General features: G+C 35.9%; 1 protein-coding gene across 4 annotated transcripts in view; it reads left to right on the top strand.

The window, feature by feature from the left end:
* The window catches only part of sash1b (SAM and SH3 domain containing 1b), an 82175-nt gene that overhangs the window by 42407 nt on the left and 16033 nt on the right, over nt 1-23735 (top strand). For 2 of the 4 annotated variants that reach the window (XM_052620220.1, XM_052620218.1), the window contains 6 exons: nt 18752-18880; nt 19510-19557; nt 19704-19753; nt 21434-21471; nt 23058-23144; nt 23237-23349. In XM_052620220.1, the coding sequence (XP_052476180.1) occupies nt 18752-18880; nt 19510-19557; nt 19704-19753; nt 21434-21471; nt 23058-23144; nt 23237-23349 (465 nt within the window). Of the gene's footprint in view, nt 1-12362; nt 12522-17263; nt 17640-18751; nt 18881-19509; nt 19558-19703; nt 19754-21433; nt 21472-23057; nt 23145-23236; nt 23350-23735 lie in introns of those variants that run through there. The other 2 variants (XM_052620222.1, XM_052620221.1) reach the window with 2 other exon arrangements.

Here is a 23735-nt window from a genome sequence, read left to right on the forward strand (position 1 = left end):
AGATAAACCCAAGGCTCCTAGTTCTGGAACATCATGGAGAAGGTGAGACAAATGATGACAGAAGTTATATTTTTAGGTAACCTGTCCCATTAACTTGTGGAAGTTTGGGTATTGCGACATCTAGATAAATATTATAGTCAAAAAGCCTTATGCTGTTGTGTAATCTGATGAATATTGAATGTGGGAACTGAACCAACTGAAGCAGAAGATGGTTGTTTTGTGTACTGTGTAGTATAATAACAAAGTGTTGCTGTATTTCCATTATCTGTGTCTTTCTCTTGAGATGGCTGTAGGGAAATATACCCCACATAAAACCCTTACTAGCATCAGGGGGATTGAATATAACCCACCCGCTCGCTCTTAAGCGCCTCTATCACAGCCCAAAAAAAAGCACTTAACGGCTGGAGCGTTGACGCAGAAACCCTAAAGAATATTCATGTTAACACTCGAGGTCAAATAGCTCCCATGTGCCCCATTAAAAGTGCTAGAGTTACCCAGAAGCCCGAGCTGAGCTTTATTATTCACAGGGCAGTTAATACTGTATGGCATTAGCTCTATATGTTGGCAGTGAATAGATTTATTTCAAGGAAATTAATTACACTTATCACAAATCTGCAGTCAGATTCAGAGCATATCAAGAGTCAGCATCTTTACAGGGGACATAATGGTCTGATTCTGCACATGCATAATTACACACAACCCTCATTATTTTCTATTACTTTGATGATCTTTGCATAACATAAAACACAAACATTGTATACAAATCAATGTTTGGTAGTCAATTTAAAGTTTATCTCCTGTAATGTACAATTATGAAGCAATTATTGTATGTGTGTGTGTGTGTGTGTGTGTGTGTGTGTAAGCTCTTATAAATCACTGTATTTAATTTATAATTCACAGTATGCTGTAAACAAAGATTAAATAATGTAATTGTAGTCTTTATAAAAATGTGAAAATAGTAGTTAAATATTTAGAAAATTATAATAATTTAATATAAAAAAATAATAGTAATATTTATCAAAGCTATTGCAGTTTTTACAAAAATGTGAAGCAGCACAACTGTTTACAACATCGAAATTTAATAAAAAAAAGTTTATTGAGCAGCAAATCAGCATATTAATGATTTCTGAAGATCATGTGACACTGAAGACTGGAGGAATGATGCTGAAAATTCAGCTTTGCATCAAAGAAATAAATTACGTTTTTCAATATATTCATATCGAAACTGTGGATTTCAAATTGTAATAAAATTTCAGATTTTTTACGTTTTTATTGTATTTTTTAAAAAATTCAGCCTTTGTGCATAAAAGAGATCTCTGTTAAAAACTTCTTTTTTTTTTTTTTTTTTTTTTTACATAGCAACCCCAAATGCATATATTTTTAATAAATAACTAAAAAGTAACTAAATACTAAAAAGTAAAATAACTAAAGTAAGTGGACAGAAGCAGTCTTTGACTTCTGTCTGTTGTCTTTAAGTAGCTCCCAATCCATGTTTCCGGTTGTTTCTCTGTCCCGCTCCAGCGGTTGCACTCGGGTGGTTTGAGGTTCGCCCCAAGAATCTTCTTCCGTGGTCTGACGGTGAAGTCCTATCACTATGATGAATGGTCACTGAAAAGCCATCACATCAGATTTGTTTCTCCTCTTACCTTTAGTTTTCCCAAAAATCCAGATTTAGTTTTTCAGTGGATTGAGAGCATCCTAGTGGAAACGGTGATAATCACACAGCTGCGGCCTCGCTGTTCTTTCTGTGCGCCGATCACAGGGTGACGCTCCTCCAGGACACACAGCATGTCCGCAGTTATCCCCATTACCATGACACCATCTTTATTAGATAAGCTCATGTCACTGTATGTAACACTATGCAAGTTAAATGAGTTGCAAATGCTCTTTACATTTTGAGGAACATTTTATATAGTACAGATTCATTTTAGTTTGGAATTTAAAGGGGAAAAAAACCTTCGCTTTCTGTGCTCATGCTTGCAAATGTGTTAGTTCCAGACATCCTGAAAGACGATTCTGGTGTTTTGTTCGGTCTCACTCATTGTGTGGCGTGAAAGGGAGCATCTGTTTCAGTAGCTGTCTTGTTCTTTCTGTCAGTTTCTCTGGTGTCTGAGTTTGGCCTTTTGCCGTGTTCAGCACAGACAACTTGAGGCACAAAAAATGAAGCACATCTGCTTTGAAGCGTCTTCATCAGACTGTAAGTGATGCTGCTTTTTGTGGCATGTGGCATTATACTGATTAAAAAATGATAGGTTTACATTAATCTGCCACATTTTTTTTACTAATATTACTATTTATTGTTTTATTTGTTCTTTCTGTTGTCGATGTCATACATGTTTGTATTTCTGTTTGTACTGAGAGATTTCTGAGTGAAAGTTATCGTAGGCCATTATTTTTCAGTATTGTTGACCTCTGAATGATATGCTTGCATCATATGAAATGTTGAATGCACTTGAATGAACTTTTTCTTGTACTTTATAACCCTTTTTTACTTTCATCATCTAATTTAGAAAAGGTTGTTCTTGATTTAAAAGCTTTTTGGGGCTTTTTTGCCTTATTTCCTTCCTTCTCTGTTTGTGGTTAGAGGCACAAATCTTGGTGTTTTTGCTTGATGGTACTTTTGTTTGTTTTGTATCGTCCTTTATTTTTTGAGGGCACTTGATTTAGTCCACCCACAACACCACTAACTTACCATTAAAGTTCAACTGTTTAACCACGATCATACAAAGATGAGGTTTGTTCTGATTCAGCATTTGTCTCACACTGCAAGAGCTTTGCTGTGAATCTGGTTTTCTGTACCAAAATGCACATTGAGCATTTTTATTAGAAAATGAGAAATGAAGGGAAACTGGCTGACAAGGATGTTATTAAGCTGCTCTTCAGGAAACAGCCATCAGAAATATCCTCGACTTGCTTCTAAAGCCAGACGACAGTAAGTCTGAGGCCTTACGTGTGGTTTTTCTGGGCTGATTTTGTGTTTGTGATGATTCGCTAAAGCTGAAAGCTAATATCCCTCCACAAAAGAGCAATATTCTCTCCATATGAAGGAAAGCATAAATCTCATCAAAGTGAACTCTCCAGTCACATTAGCTTTTCATCAGCTTCTCTAGCCTACTCTCCACCTCACAAAACAGTTCCCAGAGTTTCAGACTAAAAAAAGGTTTACATTTCTATTTTAAGAAATTGTTTTCTTTTTTTTTTCAATGACGAATAATAATAATAATAATAATAATAATAATAATAATAATAACAATTATGATTATTATTATTATTATTATTATTATTATTTTAATGATTTAATTGTTAAATATTCACCATAAATAATTATATATTATTTTTATTTTTTGTTATGTTTTCAAAAATAAGAATTATTATTATTATTACTATTATTATTATTTTACTTTATTATATCATATGCATTTTTTGTGTGTGAATAATTGTATATTTTTCTTCTAAGTAATAATAATAATAATAATACATAATTTTTATTATATTTAAAATACATAAGTCATATGTGTGTGTAATTTCTTTAACCATATAATCATATTATTATTATTATTATTATTATTATTATTATTATAAAGCATTTCTGTAACTCAAACTATTAACATACATTTTAATCTCATCAATATTATTATCAATAATAATAATTCTTATTGTTATTTTTTGTTATAAAATGTTTGTAACTATTAATGGAGCATTGATGTCTTTTATCATATTGTTCCAGTGGAGTCTGCTGTGTTTCTTATTGTTGTTTGTCTGAAATTGTCTTTGTTCTCGAACACGTCTGTGACTGAGGAGAGTTTGATGATCGTATGATTTTTCCTCTGAACAAGAAATTGCACTGGAACAGAAAAATATAAAGAGTTTTGGAAATGGAAGAAACAATGAAGTGAGAGAAAGAGATGGATTAGAAAGGGATGGAGCGAGAAGAGAGGAAGATGAATGGAGCGCAGCAGGGTAATTGAGATATTAATCTGCCCAGCGGTGCTGCTGCTATAGAAGATGGGATTGGGATATGGAGACAATCCTTACATAAAGAGAAAGAGACGTTTATCTGACTGCAGTGCGATTCAATATTACACTGCCTACAATTAAAGCAGTTTTATGTGAAAATCACCCTAAAACTACACCTTAAAGGGTTAGTTCACCCACAAAATGTAAATTAGACCATAAATTACTTGACCTTAACTCATCCTAGGTGTATAGGACTTCTTCTTTCAGACGGAGTTATCTTAAAAAAGTTTTTTTTAACTTTCAAGCTGTTTCATGGCACTCGGTGGGGGGTTACAGTGCATCAGTCCAAAATAAGTAAAATAAAAAGCACCCATCCATAAATAAAAGTGTCTCACACGGCTCCGGGGAAAAATAACCATATTTAAAATGTAATAATCACTTTATTCTAGCTTGCACTCACTGTTGTACACAGATGCAGTTCTGGGTGGATGACGTACGGAGGTCAGCGTTGTGCATGCAGCGCTCAGAAGTGACAAATGTGGAAAAGCAGCGGAGAGATCAAACCAAAACAATGGCCTCTAATTAGAAGTAAAACGAAGATTTGTCTGAGACAAAGAAGATTTTCGGAGGATTTTGATATAAGTCAAGACGAGACTGGTTTTCCTTTGCTAAAGTAAGGAAACTTTGCTTCCTTTGCTCCCGTTAACAAATAATGGTTTTCACAAGCACATGCACAACACTGGCCTCCATACGTCTTGCTCCCAGAACTGCTCTAGATTTAAGTGATTATTACATTTTGAAAATGGATATTGTTCTTACAAAAATGCATTGATTCACTACAGAAGGCCTTTGTTCACCCCCCCCCCCCCCCCCCCGGAGTCGTGTAAGACACTTTTTTTTATGGATTGGTGCTTTTTATTTAACTTCTTTTGGACTGATGCACCGCAATACCACTGACTGCAATGAAACAGATTGAAAGAACAAAGACAATGTTTAATATAACTCCGATTGGATTCGTCTGAAAGAAGAAAGTCATATACTGTACACCTACTTAAGGATGAGTAATGTATGGGCTTATTTTTATTTTAGGGTGAACTAACCCTTTAAGATGATTCAATCATGTCTTTTGTTCATGTCTTAAGCTGCTTCTCAGATGACTGTTGACATGATTTATTCATGATTTATTTATGACTGGAATATATTCTTTTGGGAATTATGTTATATTGTATATTCTTCTCAGGGTGCCTGTGCTATTGAATGTTTGGGGGTTACTGTGTCAGCATGTTTTGAGGATCGTAGTGGGTGAGGTGAGACGGGCTCTTGTGTTGATGGAGACTCAGACTCTGACGGGGCAGAAAGCTGTGTAAACCTGACACTTGGGCAACCTACCTTAAATTGGCCACATGGGGAAGGAGGGGAAAGGCTGGATGCATCGACTGAAAAATCAATCTATTTCATGATTCATGATGTGTATTGAATGCCAGCAGCACAGCTTTCACTCCTTCATCATTGCATGTGATGCTGCATCTCTCGTCTGTCTAATGTCTGAAGGGCATGATTTGTGAAGACAAAAGATGCTTAATTGTTTTGTTTTTAAATAACATAATCATCCAGAAGAGAAACTGTATGTGCTTTCAAAGTCAGAAAGAAGACTTAAAAGCAACATGAAATCAAAATGGACACTATTTACTTCATGCATGTTCATGGTCCTGTTGTGAAAAATTCATCAATGTATGCTCAAGTAAAGTAAAGTAAAAAAATGTTTGCCTTAGGAATCTTGTCACTTTTCACCATTCAGTCAATTGCCTGTAGATCTAATCAAATATAGCAGGTTTCATTTTATTATTATACAGTATATACTGTTTAGGATGGTTATGGAAAAATCTACAGGTTGTCAGGAATTTGGGGGTTAGTGATGATCTGCTGTAATGTGAATAGGTGGTGATGTGCTGGACGTTGTGTACGCAGTAAAGCTGGTCCCTAGAACATTTCTAAGTGCAACATCAAGGTGTCAGAGGCAGTGTGCTGGAAAAGACGAGCCCAGAGGAGCAGCAACGATCAGATGGCAGAGAGAAGTCAGAGCTGAAGACATTAGGACGCGCCATCAGAAAGAGAAACAGCCCTGTTCAGATCTAGTGTTCAATACTAGATGACAACGACAAGCGTTATCTTTTAGGAAGAAACAGTGATGTTTAACAGTTGTAGGTGGAGGTGACGCAGTCATGTGGAACTGAAATGTTCACGGTGATCCATGCCTTTTCATCCTTCACTTATTTTCTTCGGGGTCATTCCATGCCAGTGAAGCCAGAAATTTAGATCTTGATCACTTTTTTTTCCTAGTGAAAGAAAAGCATTAATGAAGAAAAAGGTGAAAATAGATGATATTGATGTTATCCACTATATTGTAGATGAGGGTCAAAAAGACAATTTTCACCTGAGATATGGAGCCAGATTAAAGGGTTGTAAAAATGACTTCAGAAAGATGGCGTCATCATTATGCTGAGATTATTAGGTCTATTAGTAAAATATTTGTTGCATTATATGCCAGTAGTGACCATAAGAAAAAGCATTCTTGTGTTATATCCGAAGTTTCCAAGGTAGTACATCTATCTTAATGTCCTTTTAGATTCCAACTCTTAACAAACTTTCCTTTTGCTGTGTATATTTTTGAGGCCCTATATGGTTTGGTTACAGAGAAATGAAGATTTTAGTTGGCTCCATGAATAAATTGTTCAGTGGTGCAAATCTTCAGTGGGTAAAAACAAAATGTGGGTCATTTTCCATATAGATAATGTTTTTTTTATTTTAAAGAGAAATGTCATAATGTTGAAACTAGAGATGTATCAAAATAATTGCATTGAACGTACAGTACCTGTCTGAGTGCCATCAATATTCTCTTTTCCAAAGTCTACATGTCTGTAACTCAAGAAGTATTAAAGATATCTCAGTATCATTTTAGATTCTTGTTCTTAATGTATTCTTCTTGTATTCACCCCTTGATATATGGAGATTGCAATGCTGCTATATTTTTTGAATCATTGAATTTCACCATTTTTCAATGGTCGAAAACCAAATGTGGTCACTTTGCGTGTGGCTAATACTTTTATTCTCATTTTGCCATTGTGTAATATATGATTCCAAAGTCAAGTGCAAGAATCTAAAACAGACTCATGTTCATGTTATTCTAAAATAAATGTAAATTATTTTTTTTAATGCACTTTGATCTGCTGAGGTTTGTCAGATGAGATTAATAGATATACAGTACTGGATTTATACTTACTCTTTCATAACGGCTGCTTTAGATCAGGGTCACCAGTAGGATTTGTTATGGTATTGATGTCATCAGGTCATGTTTTGGTGGTGGAGCTCCAGGTCTCGGTGGAAACAACTGCAGGCAGGAGGAGAACTGATTAAATCTTAACTAAGACTTTCACAATACATGCACTTGTTACTCTGAGGTTGGCTTTCTGTATGTGGGTCAGTCGCTGAGAAGTGAGGTCATTGTGACTGGGTCAGATTATTGACTTTACAGCAGGTGAGAGCATGAGATATATATATTTTTTTTTTTGAGGTGATAACACACATCATATTCCCTTCAGACTGATGTGTGGTGGATCACAGAACGTGTCCATGGGAATTCCAGATCACTCATCCATAGTATAATGCCAGCTCCTTTGAAATAAACACGATCCTGAGGTTACATAAATATACTGTACGTGGTCTGTTTTCTGGGGGAAATCTATATTTTTGCATGATGAGGCAGATGAACTGTGATGTTCTGTTTTTATCTGCATGTACAAGGATTTGTGACATTTGTGATGTCATAGTGACTGAATCCAGTGATGTAGGAAAATGCTAGGCATAATTATGAAAATTATGAGCTATTATATATTCATGACTGTGACAGTTTCAGTACAAAAGCACTCTGAAAACCATAGCAGCTACACAGTAACAGTACAAAACACTCAGAACCCCATAGCAACTGCATAGTTACAATAAAAACACTCTGAAAACCATAGCAACCAAATACAGTAAAAAAGAATGTGAACACAATAGTAACCGCAGTTGTAGAGCAAAAATGCTCTTACGACCATAAAAACCACATACAGTAAAAACCTTGCTGAACTCCCTTGACATTTCACAGTATCAGGAAAAAATAAACATACTAACACCACAGCAACTACATAGTAACAGTAAAACAACTTAAAACACCATAGCAGCCACATACTGTAGATAAAGTAAAGCCCCTTCTGTATACCCTAGCAATATACTTCTGTATCAGTGCAAATTATTTAGAACACCCTAGCAACTGCATAGATACCACAGTTATAGTAAAAAATGAAAAAAGAAATATTGAACACCCTAGCAACCACATACAGGGCAAACCATTTATAATACCTTAGCAACTGCAAAATTACTATGTAAAAGTCCCTCTGAATACCGCAGCAACTGCATAGTTGTGTGCAAATCATTCAGAATACCCTAGAAACCACATAAACATTCTGAAAAACCCTAGAAACCGCATAAGCGTTCTGAAAACCCTAGAAACCGCATAAACGTTCTGAAAACCCTAGAAACCGCATAAACGGTCTGAAAACCCCTAGAAACCGCATAAACGTTCTGAAACACCCTAGAAACCGCATAAACGTTCTGAAACACCCTAGAAACCGCATAAACGTTCTGAAAAACCCTAGAAACCGCATAAACGTTCTGAAACACCCTAGAAACCGCATAAACGTTCTGAAAACCCTAGAAACCGCATAAACGTTCTGAAAACGCTAGAAACCGCATAAACGTTCTGAAAACGCTAGAAACCGCATAAACGTTCTGAAAACACTAGAAACCGCATAAACGTTCTGAAAACGCTAGAAACCGCATAAACGTCTGAAAATCCCTAGAAACCGCATAAACGTTCTGAAACACCCTAGAAACCGCATAAACGTTCTGAAAACCCTAGAAACCGCATAAACGTTCTGAAAACCCCTAGAAACCACATAAACGTCTGAAAACCCCTAGAAACCACATAAACGGTCTGAAAACCCCTAGAAACCACATAAACGGTCTGAAAACCCCTAGAAACCACATAAACGTTCTGAAACACCCTAGAAACCACATAAACGTTCTGAAAACCCTAGAAACCACATAAACATCTGAAAACCCCTAGAAACCACATAAACGTCTGAAAACCCCTAGAAACCACATAAACGGTCTGAAAACCCCTAGAAACCACATAAACGTTCTGAAACACCCTAGAAACCACATAAACATTCTGAAAACCCTAGAAAGCACATAAACATTCTGAAAACCCTAACAACTATTAAGTAATAGTAAAATCCACTCTGAACACCTTAGCAATTACATAGTGATACCCTGGCAACCTCTAGTATAAATGTAGTTGTCTATCTTTGTAGTAGCCTGCTTGATATTGCTCCAATATATTCATATTCTTTTCAGGTTTAATGACCATATTGCATTATATTTGATGGATTTAATTCCATATGTAAACACAAGCATAGTATTATGGGAGATGGTTCAAGTGTTTTTGTTTGGCAGCACGTGTCAGCGTTTGGGTTTATCATATGACAGGATATCATGGGTGACTGAGAGCTGACTACAAAGAGACACGTCTGTTTAACCCTGTGTCTCCAGAGACCTGTCAAAATTCACTTAGCTGTCTGTCCTCATTAGACAGGCCACACAGACACCACACTGCTAACCGGGAGGTCGTCACGGTCAAAACAGATGCAGTGTCTTAAACACAGAGCTCAGCTTAGAATCGGCTTAAGATCTGTCCGCTGGGAGGTTAATGCTTCTTTCATTTGTTACTATTAATGTCAATGTGAAATTATGTTATGTTCTTAATTTAAGTATTGTGCATGATTGATGTTATTCTAAAGGGACATAGAGGTTGTTTTCAAAATATTTTGTCAGAATTCTCTGCCTCCATATTGACTTTGCTGTCATTGTTTTAGGTGATGCTTTCTGAAAGAATTACCGCAGTTATTTAACAGTACACCCAAAACGGAAAACTTAGATATCCAAGATGAGTTTGTTTCTTTATGGAAATAGATTTAAAGAAATGAAGCATTCAATCACTCATGGAATCTTCTGCAGTGAATGGGTGCCGTCAGAATGGGAGTCCATTAACAGCTGATAAAAACATCACAGTAAAAAACTAATCAAATCCTTCCTTTAGACATTTTAAACTTCAAACCATTGCTTTTGGCTAAAAGAATATGAGTCATCTATTCATAATATTGCTTCCTCCAGTGGAAAAGTCATCTCATCTGAATCAGGAGAGAAATATGTACAGATCAAGCACCATTCACGAGCCAAAACAGCTCCATATAAATATGTTGGTGGACTTTGATGTGTGATGACAACAGGAGATGGACTATTTTCACTTGAAGGAAAATAATATGGATTGTGGACACTTATTTTGGGCTAGAAGCAACAACTTAATGTTGAAATGCCTGAATGATGGAATTGTTTCTTACAAACATGCAGCTTTTGGCTTCACAAGATGTTAACTGAATTCCTTTATTCCTTTAATGTTTATGGGGAATCACTATTCAATATCCCGTTTTAAATATGTCACATTATTAAAGTAAAATGGGGTGCAGATGCTGCATCACTTGTATTGCTGATATTTATATGGTGAGTGATCTGCTTTAAACCATAATCAGCAACAAAATAACACGGAGATGCATTCGTAAAATGCAGTGCATTCACAAAATGGGTTCATAAATTATAATTAGTGGATGTAATTGGCACAGACATTTTGATTGGTATAATTGTGAGATGCTGGAACGTCAAAACATCTGGCAAACCTCTGAATCAGCCTTGATTTTTTAAGAGGGCAGAATTAAAGCCACGTAATGCAAAACTAAATAAATAAGCTGAATGAAGAATGAATTTTCTGTGCACAGCTGCAGTCCGTTGGATGTGCTTTTGGCTGTTCAGACACAGAGGGTCATGCGGAGTTCACAATCACACAACATGACCAACATGGGGCGGGTACGACCCCAAGAGAGCCAGATATCCAGTGTCTGGTAGCATTACGCTAGATTTTGAGTGATAGTTGTTATGGGCATGAGTCTCGCGTGACTGGATGGAACAAACAACAAACAGAAAGTCAAGCCCTGATGTGAACCGCTCTGTTATGAGAGCTGTGTGATTCTTTAACTCTAACTAAAGAGGCCTGTTTTTACGGCTTAATATCCACAAATGGTCTGACTGGTGAACATTAGGTTATGTCTGCATGGAAAATCAGGAGTGTATTTATTTCTTAGTTGTCTAGAGTGCAGTATAGAGTGAGTTCAGACAGCCAGTGAGATGTGAGATCCAGAGAGGAGACGCAGACAGACAGGTTCAGTTTCTCTGTCGGTGCACTGGTGCGCAAAAAAGCCCTTTCTGGCACTGCAATCACTGTGCCCTCTGGCATGTGCCTGGCTGTCCACAAATACACATGCAGATCCCGGCCGGCCATCTGCCACAGATCTAATGATGTCCAGAACCACAAACAGACTCACAGCCACTTCCTCTAACAAGCTCAGAGATCGATAGTGTTGTGGAAATGAATGTGAGTTTGTGAATGTAGTGTCTGTGAGTGTTTGAGAGACAACGGCATGTTACAACACAACTGGATCATGCTCATTATAAATCACTGAAGCCATTTAACAGTGTTGCTGTTTACGAACAGACCATATGAGTTTTACTTCATTGATTTATTTCAAGATTTGCTTTGAAGGATTTACTAGTATTGGTTACTACTGTTAATACGAATATCCCCTCCTTCGGTTTAAGTCTATAGGATGTTTTTCTACTACTGTACATGACATTGCTAATAAAGTAGCAGCTGTACCATGGCAATGGTGTTTTTTGTACAGGTTTTCAGAGGTTATATAGTGTGTGAGGTAATAAAGCTGAACACTGATGTCAGTCCAGCAGTCAAACCTCTTCTGATTCACAGTGAGATGAAAGTCTTGCTGTCTGCTGCCATCTGCTGGTGTTTACAGCTCTGCTTGTTCAGATGAGTTCTGTGAGCTTGATGTATGAACCTGACTTTTATTTGTGAGATTCTCCCTATTGTCTGTCACTCATCAGTTTAATTGCACACACAAAAAAGTGTTTTTCTGTCTCCTCCTTAATAAGATTTCCTCCCGTCAGCAGCACGTGGGATGTATCTTTTTACCCATGCTGATGATAATGTGCTTTTGTCAGGGTAATCTTATCTGCTTCTTCCCCATCAGCCTCACAGATGTAAGTTTTAAAAGCACATATGAGGGAGTTTATTCAACTGTGGTGGCAGTATCTGCTCTGACTGTCCCACAGCTGGAGAGAGAGCGAGAGAGAGAGAGAGAGAGAGAGAGAGAGAGAGCGCTCCTCCCTGATGTATATTTCATTTCTCTCACCGCTTGCTGGCTGTCTGTGTGATGGATGTGTGGGGGTCAGAGCAGCGTGTATTGTTCTCTGAGTATCCAGGGAAAGTTTCCGCAGTCTAACGGAGCTTCAGACAAGCATGTTGAGGACTGAGGAGCCACATGTTCGACTCGAAAACAGTGGTGAGTGTGACTTTTCAATGGGTGTTTGGCTTTGTTCTCTAGCTGAACTGTCATGCTTGCTTTAAATGAGTTAACAGACCTGAATGTGTGAATCTGAATGTGTTGTCAAAGCTTCTTAAGATCTTCATTAATGCTCCTCAAACTTTCAGGTTAGTTTGTTTTAAATCTTTAACATTTATAATTTTTTTTAATGGCATTTATAGATGATTTTATAGATGATTTAGGTTTAAGACTGCGTTTTGTTTTACGGAGGTGGGTATTTTTATAAGAAGTTTAAAATGAAAGTTTGAAAACCTCCTATTAAATTGCATTAGAGTGTTCAGTATTAGCATACAGAATTCCTATTGGTCTTCTTTCTCACATGTAGATGGATACTTAATTCCCATTGGTCTCTTTTCTTTGGATACTGAATATTTTTCAGTGATTTTTTCCTTCTTGCGTCTGTTTATCTCCAACACTGAAACATTTATAACATTTCAAATAGACTTTCTGAGAGCATCCCATGTGACAACTAGCCCCGTTCTGCTTTGTTTAATCTAGAAGTTCAAGCTCGTCTGGCTTTGATTATGATTTAGAAGATGTCATTCATTTGGTTGTTCTTGCTCAGATCCTAAACTCCACATACCTTGTGCACTTCCAACTTGTAAGACAAGATCACAAAAGAAAAGCTTTTTGTACTAAAAATAAAAAGTTTGGCCATTGACCTTCCCAAGTCAACACTTGGTTTGTTCATTTCTCTCATGACAAACTTTCTGAAATGTCTGTTTTAACATGATGAAATGAAGTGAAAAAATTCTGCATCTTTCCTTTCATCCATTGGATTAAAAAAATATATATATTTGTTGTGTTGCCTTTAATTCATGTATTTGTGCGCATTTTAGAATTCACTATAATAATGAAAAGCACAAGCACAAAGGAGTTAATGAATATTTCACATGATGAAATGAGGGATATGCACTGAACTAAAGACAGGAAGAGATCAGAGCATATGTACCTGATTAAATAAGCACGTTCACGGATCCCACAGGCAGAACAAGAGCAAACCACGCGTTCCTCACACGCTCACAAAGGTCTCCAGCTGCAGAACATAGTCATCTTTTGGTCATCATTTCTGCGTGGGCTACTCAGTGACAGTGATGCAGCTGAAATGTATCCTGCTTGTGTCATTTCCTGTTTCCCGGTGCCAGAACGTGTCCCGCCTGCTGTATGGAGCATGTGTGTGTGCAGATGTAGGTTAAAGACTGATGTGGTTTAAGCATTTAAATTGATATTTGGGTGACGAGACCCTTTTGTGTATATCAGGATCTCTGGAGCAGGAAAAGAATGCGCTTTAAAAGAATTTGTGACAGAAATATTTGCAGATAGATTTTGAACATTTTCTTAAAGAAAAGCATACTTGCAGAAGTTTCTGGCAAGCTTGGGTGTCCTGTGGTTGTGGGGTGTTCTTTGTTCTTTGTGCTTGCTAAACTCCACATTTGAGTCTATGTGAAATTCTGGTCTACAGATATGACTTCTGTGTGCGTCTGTGAAATTCTTCCCTCATTTGATCATAAACCAGGACAAAATGAGTCTAAATAAGAAACTGTGATGTCCTAGACCCTGCAAAGCTCTGTGTTAAAATCAGTCTATCATTGTGATGGCATTAGTCCAGTTTAGATTAAAAGTCCGGTTTAGAAACCTTGAATGTATTCCCTTGTGCTTCAGACAAAACATTTTTTTTTCATGCACTAGATTGTGGGTTATTTAATTCTTCATAGCATGTTCTTTAGACTATAATGGAAAATAGACATCTAAAATACACATTTTATTGCTTTTAAACTATTAAAATAACTGAAATATACAGTATACAGCAGCACTTGCAACAAACTTGACAGTTTTATACTTGATTCTGAAGGTTTTTACAAAGAGTTTTAATTATGTTTCTTTCACCTAATTTCATTAAACGTTTTATTCATTTAAAAAAAAAAAAATGGTGAAAATGTATTTTTTCTCACTGTTGACAGCTATAATCAACAATATCCACTGAATCTGGCCTGGCCTTATCCTCTCTTCACATTTTTGTTCTGAATATATTTACAAATAAGTGCATATTTGATTAGATAATGCTTAATTTGTAGATTTAAACATAGCAATTCAGAAAACTTGTAAATCAATATTTTTTGTTGTTGTTGCAATTGTTAATTTAATCAGTCAACTGGGAAAGTACTGTATGGTGATAACCGTTTTGTTTTTTTACTCTATTCACCTGGGTTGTCTTGGCTTAAAATAGCCATCCTCATGTAGCTGAAGTCTGAGTTTGGTATGATATGTAATTAATGCGACAGCCACATTCCCCTCAGAGGTATCGTCTCCCGGGAGCTGTTGAAAACTAATTGAGGTGAATGAGGCATGACCCTGGGCTACTCTTCCAGCCCTGCTGTCAGATAACCCGGGGAATTAGAGTCATTATGGCTGGTGTGATATTCCCAGTCATCCCGTTCATCAAGCACAGGGTCCCTGGTTAATGAGGAGGTGCAGTCGAAGATAAATGAGCATCATCCCGACACATGCTGAGACCCTCGAGCCGCTCACACGCTCTCCTTCTGTCCAGAGTGCTGTGACATTGTACCTCATTTAAAACCCCGTTAACTGAAATGTCACGCTCATGTCCCGCTGGTGGGTTGAGATGTTTGAAGTAAGGTTTGAATTAATGAATTGCACTAGCCGGTGATTTTACTTTCAGATTTGCATTTATGCAATGTTCAATCATAAACTTTGTGAGAGTTCTCTCTGATAGGTTAGAAGTGATTTCCATTATGCTGTTACGATCAATTCATGCACACATGCATGTGTCTTTAGTGCATGAATACTTCATAGCTCTTTTTAATGGCTCTTTGCTTGCAATGAAAGGGCTGCACACAGGAGACAGCGGGCAGATCATGTGATTGGATCATAATGAAGTGTTTATCACAGACTGGCTGTGTCTGGCAGCTCAGATCAGCCTTTTCTCTTCAGCATCGCTGGCTTTCCTAACTGATGAAAAGTGGCCAGATTTCGCGCAGCATTGCCCGGAGGGCATGTAACTTAACAAATGAATGGTTCTGTCTTCGAGGACAGTCGAGCCAGTCACAGAGAGCGCGACCACGAGACCTCTGTGCCTCTCGCGCTGGAGGAATGTGCATGTTTTGAGCTCGATGAAGGAAGCGTCTCATATCATCTCACGAGTATAACAATCTATTTTGTGCCTCAGATCTCCTCTGCATTCGTCGATATTAAATTACAGAATTTTCTTAAAGCGTTTGAGCCATTTTTAGCAAATTGCAGTTTAGCTTTTTAACCCAGTACATGCCTGATTATTTGAAAAGAGATCTCCAATGTTTTTTCAATCGTTTCCTGAGGACTGTGGGAAAAGAAATACAAACAGAGGGTCAGAGTTTCACAGTGCTCACTCTACTTTTAGATTGTGTCTGTGAGAAAATAGAAAGTATTTAGTATGACTGTAACTGAGCAGAATGAGTGTGTTAAACCATCTGAATACATGACTAGTTCATGATTCATTTGACTTTATTAGACATGTTTCTTTGGGGCTTGTTCATGTTTAGCAAGTTCTTAAAAATTCAAATTTTCCTTTCCACTAAAATTTATATTAAATTAATATTTCTTCAGAACATGAAAAGGTTTTTTTTTTTTTTTTTTTTTTTACTCTGCAGTGAATGGGTGCCGTCAGAATGAGAGTCCAAACAGCTTATCTCAATTATCCACAAGTAATCCACATCACTCAAGTCCTTCAGTTAATGTCTTGTGAAGTGAAAAGCTGCATTTTTGTAAGAAAGAAATCCATTATTAAGATGGTTTTAACTTCAAATATGAATCCTCCATCCATAACATTGCTTTCTCAAGTGAAAACCTCATCTTTCTGCACAGATCAAGCACCATACATGCCAAGACAGTCTTAAACAAATATGTTGGTGGATTTTGATGACAACAAGAGATGGACTTTAAAGTGGAGGAAGCATTATTGCAAATTAGTCTTAATTGAGGGATTTGTTTCTTATAAACATGACGGCACCCATTCACTGCAGAGGATCCAATTTTATAAAATAAACATCAACTAAAATACAATATTTTAAAAATTATTTCGTTACTAGTTGCCAAGGCAAACATTCCATTTTCATTTTAATTGAACTTGAAGGACTAAATAACTAAAACTAAAAATGAAATAAATCTTTAGTATATAGACATTTAACAAAAAAACTAATGAAAATGACAAAAACATACTACAAAATGACTAATTGAGTGAAATTAAATGAATAAAGGAAAATATAGTAATAAAAAAACTGCAAAGTGGTTAAAATCAAGTGAAAATCAAAAGTCTGGTCACGTAAAGTAGTAACTGCATACATCTTTTCAACAAACTGCATGAATAAAGCGACTGTAAGGCGTTTGTCAAATAACTCGTTACTACTGATGCTGCAAGCAGTGATAATTAACGACTTTATACGTATCATATAGACCTGTATATCAGTCTAAACTCATCTGATCTGGTCTTATTTTGGTTGTTGTGTTTGTTTTTATAATGACGCTCCTTGTTGATGTCCTCCGAGGCGGTCTGGCTGTTGAATGGCCGTCTCTGAGGCTCATTGATGTGTGTAAATCTGAGCCAAAGCAGTCTTTGGAAGTGTCACTTCCTCCAGCACAGCGCAGCTCAGTCTGTGAATATTAATCAGCCTCGATAAGCTGCTCAGTGTCTGTGAACATCAGTCATCAACGCGCAGGTGCGCTCAGATTCAGACTGACTGGGATCCCGGAATCGTTCTGGGGCTTCTGCACTCATACAGGAGAAAATTAAAAGCCAGGACTCAAGAAGTCATTCTCTTTTCTCAGCTCTGTTCGGTTTTTAATCCGTTTCATTGACTGCTGTATATTTCAGTTATGTTTTTAGCATCTGAAGACAGGATGAAGAGCATTTGGCTCTCGCTGTCTGTGAGGTTGTGCCTGTAAATCTCAGTTTTAGATTTGGAGCAGTATATTATAATTTTGACCATGGATAATGAAGCAAATACTGATCAAGACATTTGTGGGGATTTGAGCACATCAGACAGTTTTTCGCATGTATGGGCAGACCTGATGAATATCTTGGTAAGTTTGTGAATTTTTATTTCTAGTGTCTTCCGGAAAGGGGTTTTATTTTATTTTATTTTATTTTATTTTATTTTATTTTATTTTATTTTATTTTATTTTATTTTATTTTATTTTATTTTATTTTATTTTATTTATTTATTTATTTATTTATTTATTTTTATTTATTTTTTAATGTTGATGATTTTTTTTATTATTGTTGATATTTCTATTATTATTATTATTATTATTATTATTATTTTTGTGATTATTAGTATTATTATGTGGATGTTTAGTGTCTATTTATAGCTTATATCTATTTAATTTCTCTTTAGCATGCATCCTACATTTTCAGCATTTCTGTTATCTTTAAACAATATTTAGTGAAAGCAGATGGATTTACTTTGAGTTTAATGTCACATTTGATATTGTTGTTATTAAATATCAAGCCTTGGGATGTGATACTTGATATTTGATGACATTCACTTGAATAATGTAAAAATAAGACCCTGTAGCCTTTTAAATGTCATTGTTTTAATGTCAAGTGTGTTTTTCAGTGGCATGGGTCATTTTACCAGCATTTCAACTGAGTTCAAGCGAGGGATTTTGTACTAGAAGAACAGACAATTATTTAACCTTGTCACATCATTTAATGTAGTTAAAATGATCAATATTTATTTGTTTGCTTTAAAAGACGTTCTTCCTGCATTCCAACCCTCATCGCCAGCAAAGTATATAATGTGCCATGCATATATGGGTGACATAGTTGACTAAAACTTCTGTGTGATAAAAATATTTGAGTTTACAAATCTTGAGATGATGCTTTGCCCTCTGGGTCTCTAGTGAGTAAACGAGAGAGGTCAAGTCTCTGTGTGTCATACAATACCAGGAAGACATGCTGAGGGAAAGCTGATCTCTTCTGACCGGGAATACACTAACACACACCATAACCACCTGCACTGAAGTTGATAAGGCTCAGAGTGTATCTGAAGCAGCTTTCAAAGACCCAAACCTGCTCTTTTGACTGTTGCTTAGTCTGAGAACTGGAAATACATCACAATTCTGCAAGATGAACGAGGCTCTGCTGTTTTCAGGCTACAAGATAATGCTTGTATTGTTTGTGTGTGTTGTAGGATGGCTCTCTGGGTAACATTGAGGATCTGGTCCAAGAGTATTCAGAGTATTACAGCACGTCCTACAGCGAAGTGTGTGACCGAATGGAGGAGTTACGCAAACGCAGAGTCACTCAAGAAGCAGAGACGGTAAAATAATTACAAAAGACTATTTAAGGCATATTTTGCATTTATTTTTTCACTACTGTTGAGGTTGGTAAGGTTTTTTTATGTTTTTGAAAGATGTCTCTTCTGCTCACCAAAATACAAATACATATAAATTAGGGGGTTTTATTGAAATATATTTTAAAATGTAATTTCTTCCTTTGAATCTTCACCATTGCTTACATCTTCAGTGTCCCATGATGATCTTTCAGTAATCATTATTTCATATATAATATGCTGATTTGCTGCTCAAGAAACACTTATTATTATAAATTCTGAAATCAGTGTGATTCATGTTTTTGTGGAAACCTTTTTTAATGAATAGAATGTTCAAAATAACAGCTTTTATTTGAAATCAGAATGTTTTGTGACATCATAATTGAATGCATCACTGTATCAAAATGAATGCTGAATAAAAGTGTTACATTTTACAAAAAAAGTCTAGCATTTCAAAAGTCTCTTCAAATATTTCCTCTGTGAAATATTGCATCACAATGAACATGATGGTTAGATGTGTCATTTAGTTCGACTAGATAAGGGTTATCAGAGAATAAGGAATGAGTAGTTTGTCATTGAGGGCTTTGTTTAAATCGCGTCATGACTTTGTTTCTCAGGGAAAGGCTGAATCAACAACATCCCTTCAGCTGCGGTTGGAAATCCAGGTGGGTAATGAATCACGGTCAGTGGAGGGAATGACCCGTCCAGGAAGTTGTGCTTTTATGGGAAAGACACTAATAGTGTCATCTTTACACTATCTCAGTCTGTATTTGTTGTTAAGAGTCTAAAATGTCTTAATTTGTCCTCCCAGGAGTCGCTGGGTCTGTCTAGTGCCGTGTCCACACCTGAGGTCGAGAGGAGGTACGTGTGTGTTGTTGCATTGTTAGCATTTCTCATCCAGTCTTTGCAAACTGTGCTTGTTCCAAGAACATGATTAAGGGACTTTCTAAGATTCTGTTAGAGCTGGTCTGACAACGAGAAATTTGATATTTAGAGTTCCTGGACGGACATAAATGAAACATGACAGACTTACATCCGGTCTCGGGACATTGGACATGATGCATGCATTTCCTGTTGACCTCTTTATTCTTCCTTTCTCTTTTTCCTTCCTTCCATTGTGCAGTGGATGAGATATAATCTGAATCCCCACCATCAGCATGTTAATATAGTTAATGCATGAGTCAATTTAGTTGTTTTTGTTTTATTAATCACAGTTTCGACTTCATTGATGAAGGAAAACTTATTATAAAACTGATTCTTGCTAAGCCACAGTCAAAGCTACTGTGAAATAAATCAATAAACGACAAAAGACCACTTACAGTGATTTTAACCATAGTTAAAGGATGGCAATTGTGATAAAAAAAAATCTAAAGTCACTGTAATGTCTCTTTGGGTTTACTGCATTTAGAAAAAGACACCTATTTTCAATAGTTTAAAATATTATTAAGGATAATTAGAATAAAATAAAAAAGCATTTTAAAGAAATGAATACTTGTATGAAGTAAGGCTGTATTCAATTGATCAAAAGTGACAGTAAATACAAACCCAAAGGAGTTCTACTTCAAATAAATGCTGTTCTTTTGAACTTCTTTAAAAACCAAGAAAACATTATTGTTTTCCAGAAAAATATTTAACAGCACAACTGTTTTCCACATTGATAATAATATTAATGTTTCTTGAGCAGCCAATCAGCATATTAGAATGATTTCTGAAGGATCATGTGACATTGAAGACTGGAGGAATGCTGCTGAAAATTCAGCTTTGTGTCACAGAAATAAATTACTTTCTAAAATCTATTCAAATACAAAACAGTTCTATTAAATTGTAATAATATTTCATAATGTTTTTGATTTGATTTCTTTTTAAATGCATGCTTTGTGCGCATAAGAACAAAAACATACAAAAATAATAATGATCCCAAACTTTTAAGCAGTAGTACATACTCATACTATCTAATCTTTTTTTTTATAATAGGCAATGTAGATGAATTCTATATTACTAAACTGTAACTATTCTAACTATATTTCCTTTTCTACTAAACAATATTACTTGCTAAAGGAGCAATTTTAATATCAATGTTTATTTGTAACATCATTGCTATTAATGGTTGTACTGGCCATGCAGGGTTAAGACATGTTTGCTTGCAGTTTCTACATATATCTGCCCTCATACGGCTAAACGTTTGCATAGCTTCAGAGCACTCAGGTACATGCTAACATCAGCTGAGAGAAAGACAAATAAAGAGAGAGGGAGAGGAATTCATGAGCCATGTGATTGCTCTGTTGCTGTAAAACCCCTCCGTTGAGTGAAAAAGCTTTCATTGTTGAAGTGTGGCAGCCGACAGCAGCATGTGTCTGTATGTGCTCTGACAGAAAGCATGCACACTAGTTAGTACAGAGACATATAACTAGAAATCAGTGGATAGATGCTGAAAAGGAAGAAAATAATGTGGGAGAGCAGGTGAGATGAGGCACAGTGTGATGATGCTTTGATGGAGATGTGTTTGCTGGAGTTCATTCATGTTTGTACTTTTGCTTGCAGGCAATCAATGAACAAATCCAGCTCTGAAGACGGATCTGGTTAGTATTGTGTGTCTGTTTGTTTGATTGTTGTATGAACTCAAGTAAAAACCAGGGTTCACACAGTCAGTGGGAGTATCAGGGAATTTTAAAAGGGCCTGCAAAAGTCATGAGTGAATGTACATTTTTCTAATCAACGTTTAATAATAAAATTGTTATTGGTTAAACAGTATTCTTTATTTTATATAACAAAATTATTTAGAAAATCGAATCAAGTTATGGTAGTGTAATTCACTGGTCAAAAATTGTAGTGAAATTTTCTGTCGGTGACGATTTTAGACACACCTTATTATTTATTAAAAGTTTTCCAAATCTCAGATAACTTCAACACTGTTTTTCCTTCAATATTTGATCTAAATAATTGTTTTTCAATTACATTACTATGGAGCCCCGCACATGCCGGGCAAAAAAGTAAATAATAATAATTATTATTATCTTTTGAATTGCTAATTTATACACACAATTGACTAATTCCTGCCCTTGATGTACTAAAACATGCACATGATTACTATTTCGTTCCCTCGATTTGCTAATTTGTGCACACAATTTACTAATTCGTTCCCTCGATTTACTAAAATGTCCACATGATTACTATTTTGTTTCCTCAATTTGCTAATTTGTGCACACTTTACTAATTCGTTCCCTCAATGTTCTTAAACGTCCACACGATTACTATTTTGTTCTTTCAATTTGCTAATTTATATGACAATTTACTAATTCGTTCCCTTGATGTACTAAAACATCCACATGATTCCTATTTAATTCTTTCGATTTGCTAATTTATATGAAAATTTACTAATTCGTACCCTCAATGAACTAAAACGTGCACATGATTACTATTTAGTTCCCTCGATTTTCTAAATGATATGCACAATTTACTAATTCGTTCCCTCGATGTACTAAAACGTCCACACAATTTCTATTTCGCTCCCTCGATTTGCTAATTTGTGCGCACAATTTACTAATTCGTTCTCTCCGCGAACTAAAACTTGCACACCATTACCATTTAGTTCCCTCGATTTCTTAATTTGTGCACACGATTACTATTTAATTCCCTTGATTTTCTAATTCGTTCAATCGATTTGCTAATTTGTTTGCTCGATGTACTGAAATATACACAGGATTACTGTTTAGTTCCCTTGATTTGCTATATCAAGTGGACAATTTACTAATTTGTCCTCTCTATTTATAAATGGTTTGCAGGAGTCAGCAAATGAATGGAACACATTAGTAAATAATGCGCAAAATATATAAATCAAGGGGACGAAATAGTAATCGTGTGCATGATTTCACCTACTATTTTTTTCCTGCATGCCATGTACGGTGCTCCGATTTTTTTTTTCACATTTTTGCTTGTTTGTTTTTGTTTACCAAGTGTGCATTATTTGATAAAAAATACAGTAAAATCTGTAAAAAAAAAAAAATTATTTAGTATTGCATTTTTAAATAACGGTTTTCAATATTTATCTATCTTAAAATGTCATTTATTCCCATGATTTAAAAAATGTATCCAAACTTTTGACTCTATATCTATATCTATAAATGCTTCTCCAGAAATTTATTGAGTTTCAAACTGTTTCTAACAGCAGGGAAATGGGACAGAAAGAAAAACAAATCGTTCTGGCAAAACTTCCGCAAGGCACAGAAAGGGAGCATTCGAGTGCCACCGAAAGGTTCTTCACCCACTTCTTATCAAATTTCCATTCAATCTTCAATTAAATATTGTTTTAAATTATATGCATGACCTTTGACATCTGGTTCACAGGAGAGGATCTGGGCTTTGTGGCCAGTGAGATCACAATGAGTGATGAAGAACGCATCCAGCTGATGATGATGGTGAAGGAGAAGATGATCACAGTGGAGGAAGCCTTGGCTCGGGTCTGAAACACTTCACAACCTATTTTTCTTTCCTAATGTCATGTATTTTTAAAAAAAATGAGATGCTCAACAAAAACCATGTAGGATGGTCAGTGGTGGATGAAGTACACAAATCAAGTAGTCGAGTACAAATACAGAAAACTTAATCAAATATTACTTCACTAAAAATAATTTTAATTTCATTTTCAGTTTTTCTTAAGTAAAAGTACAGAAGTACTTGATTTTTAGTGTACTTCAGTAATAAAATTTAAAAGTACTAATCGATGAACTGAAATTATTTTTTCAAGATAGCACTAGTCAAACTAGTCATAAGAAATATTAGTGCAGACATTTAAAGCTGCAGTTGGTAACTTTTGACGCTCTAGCGGTTAATAAACAGAACTGCT

This window comes from Carassius gibelio, chromosome A17 (assembly GCF_023724105.1).
Source record: "Carassius gibelio isolate Cgi1373 ecotype wild population from Czech Republic chromosome A17, carGib1.2-hapl.c, whole genome shotgun sequence".
Taxonomy (NCBI): Eukaryota; Metazoa; Chordata; class Actinopteri; order Cypriniformes; family Cyprinidae; genus Carassius; species Carassius gibelio.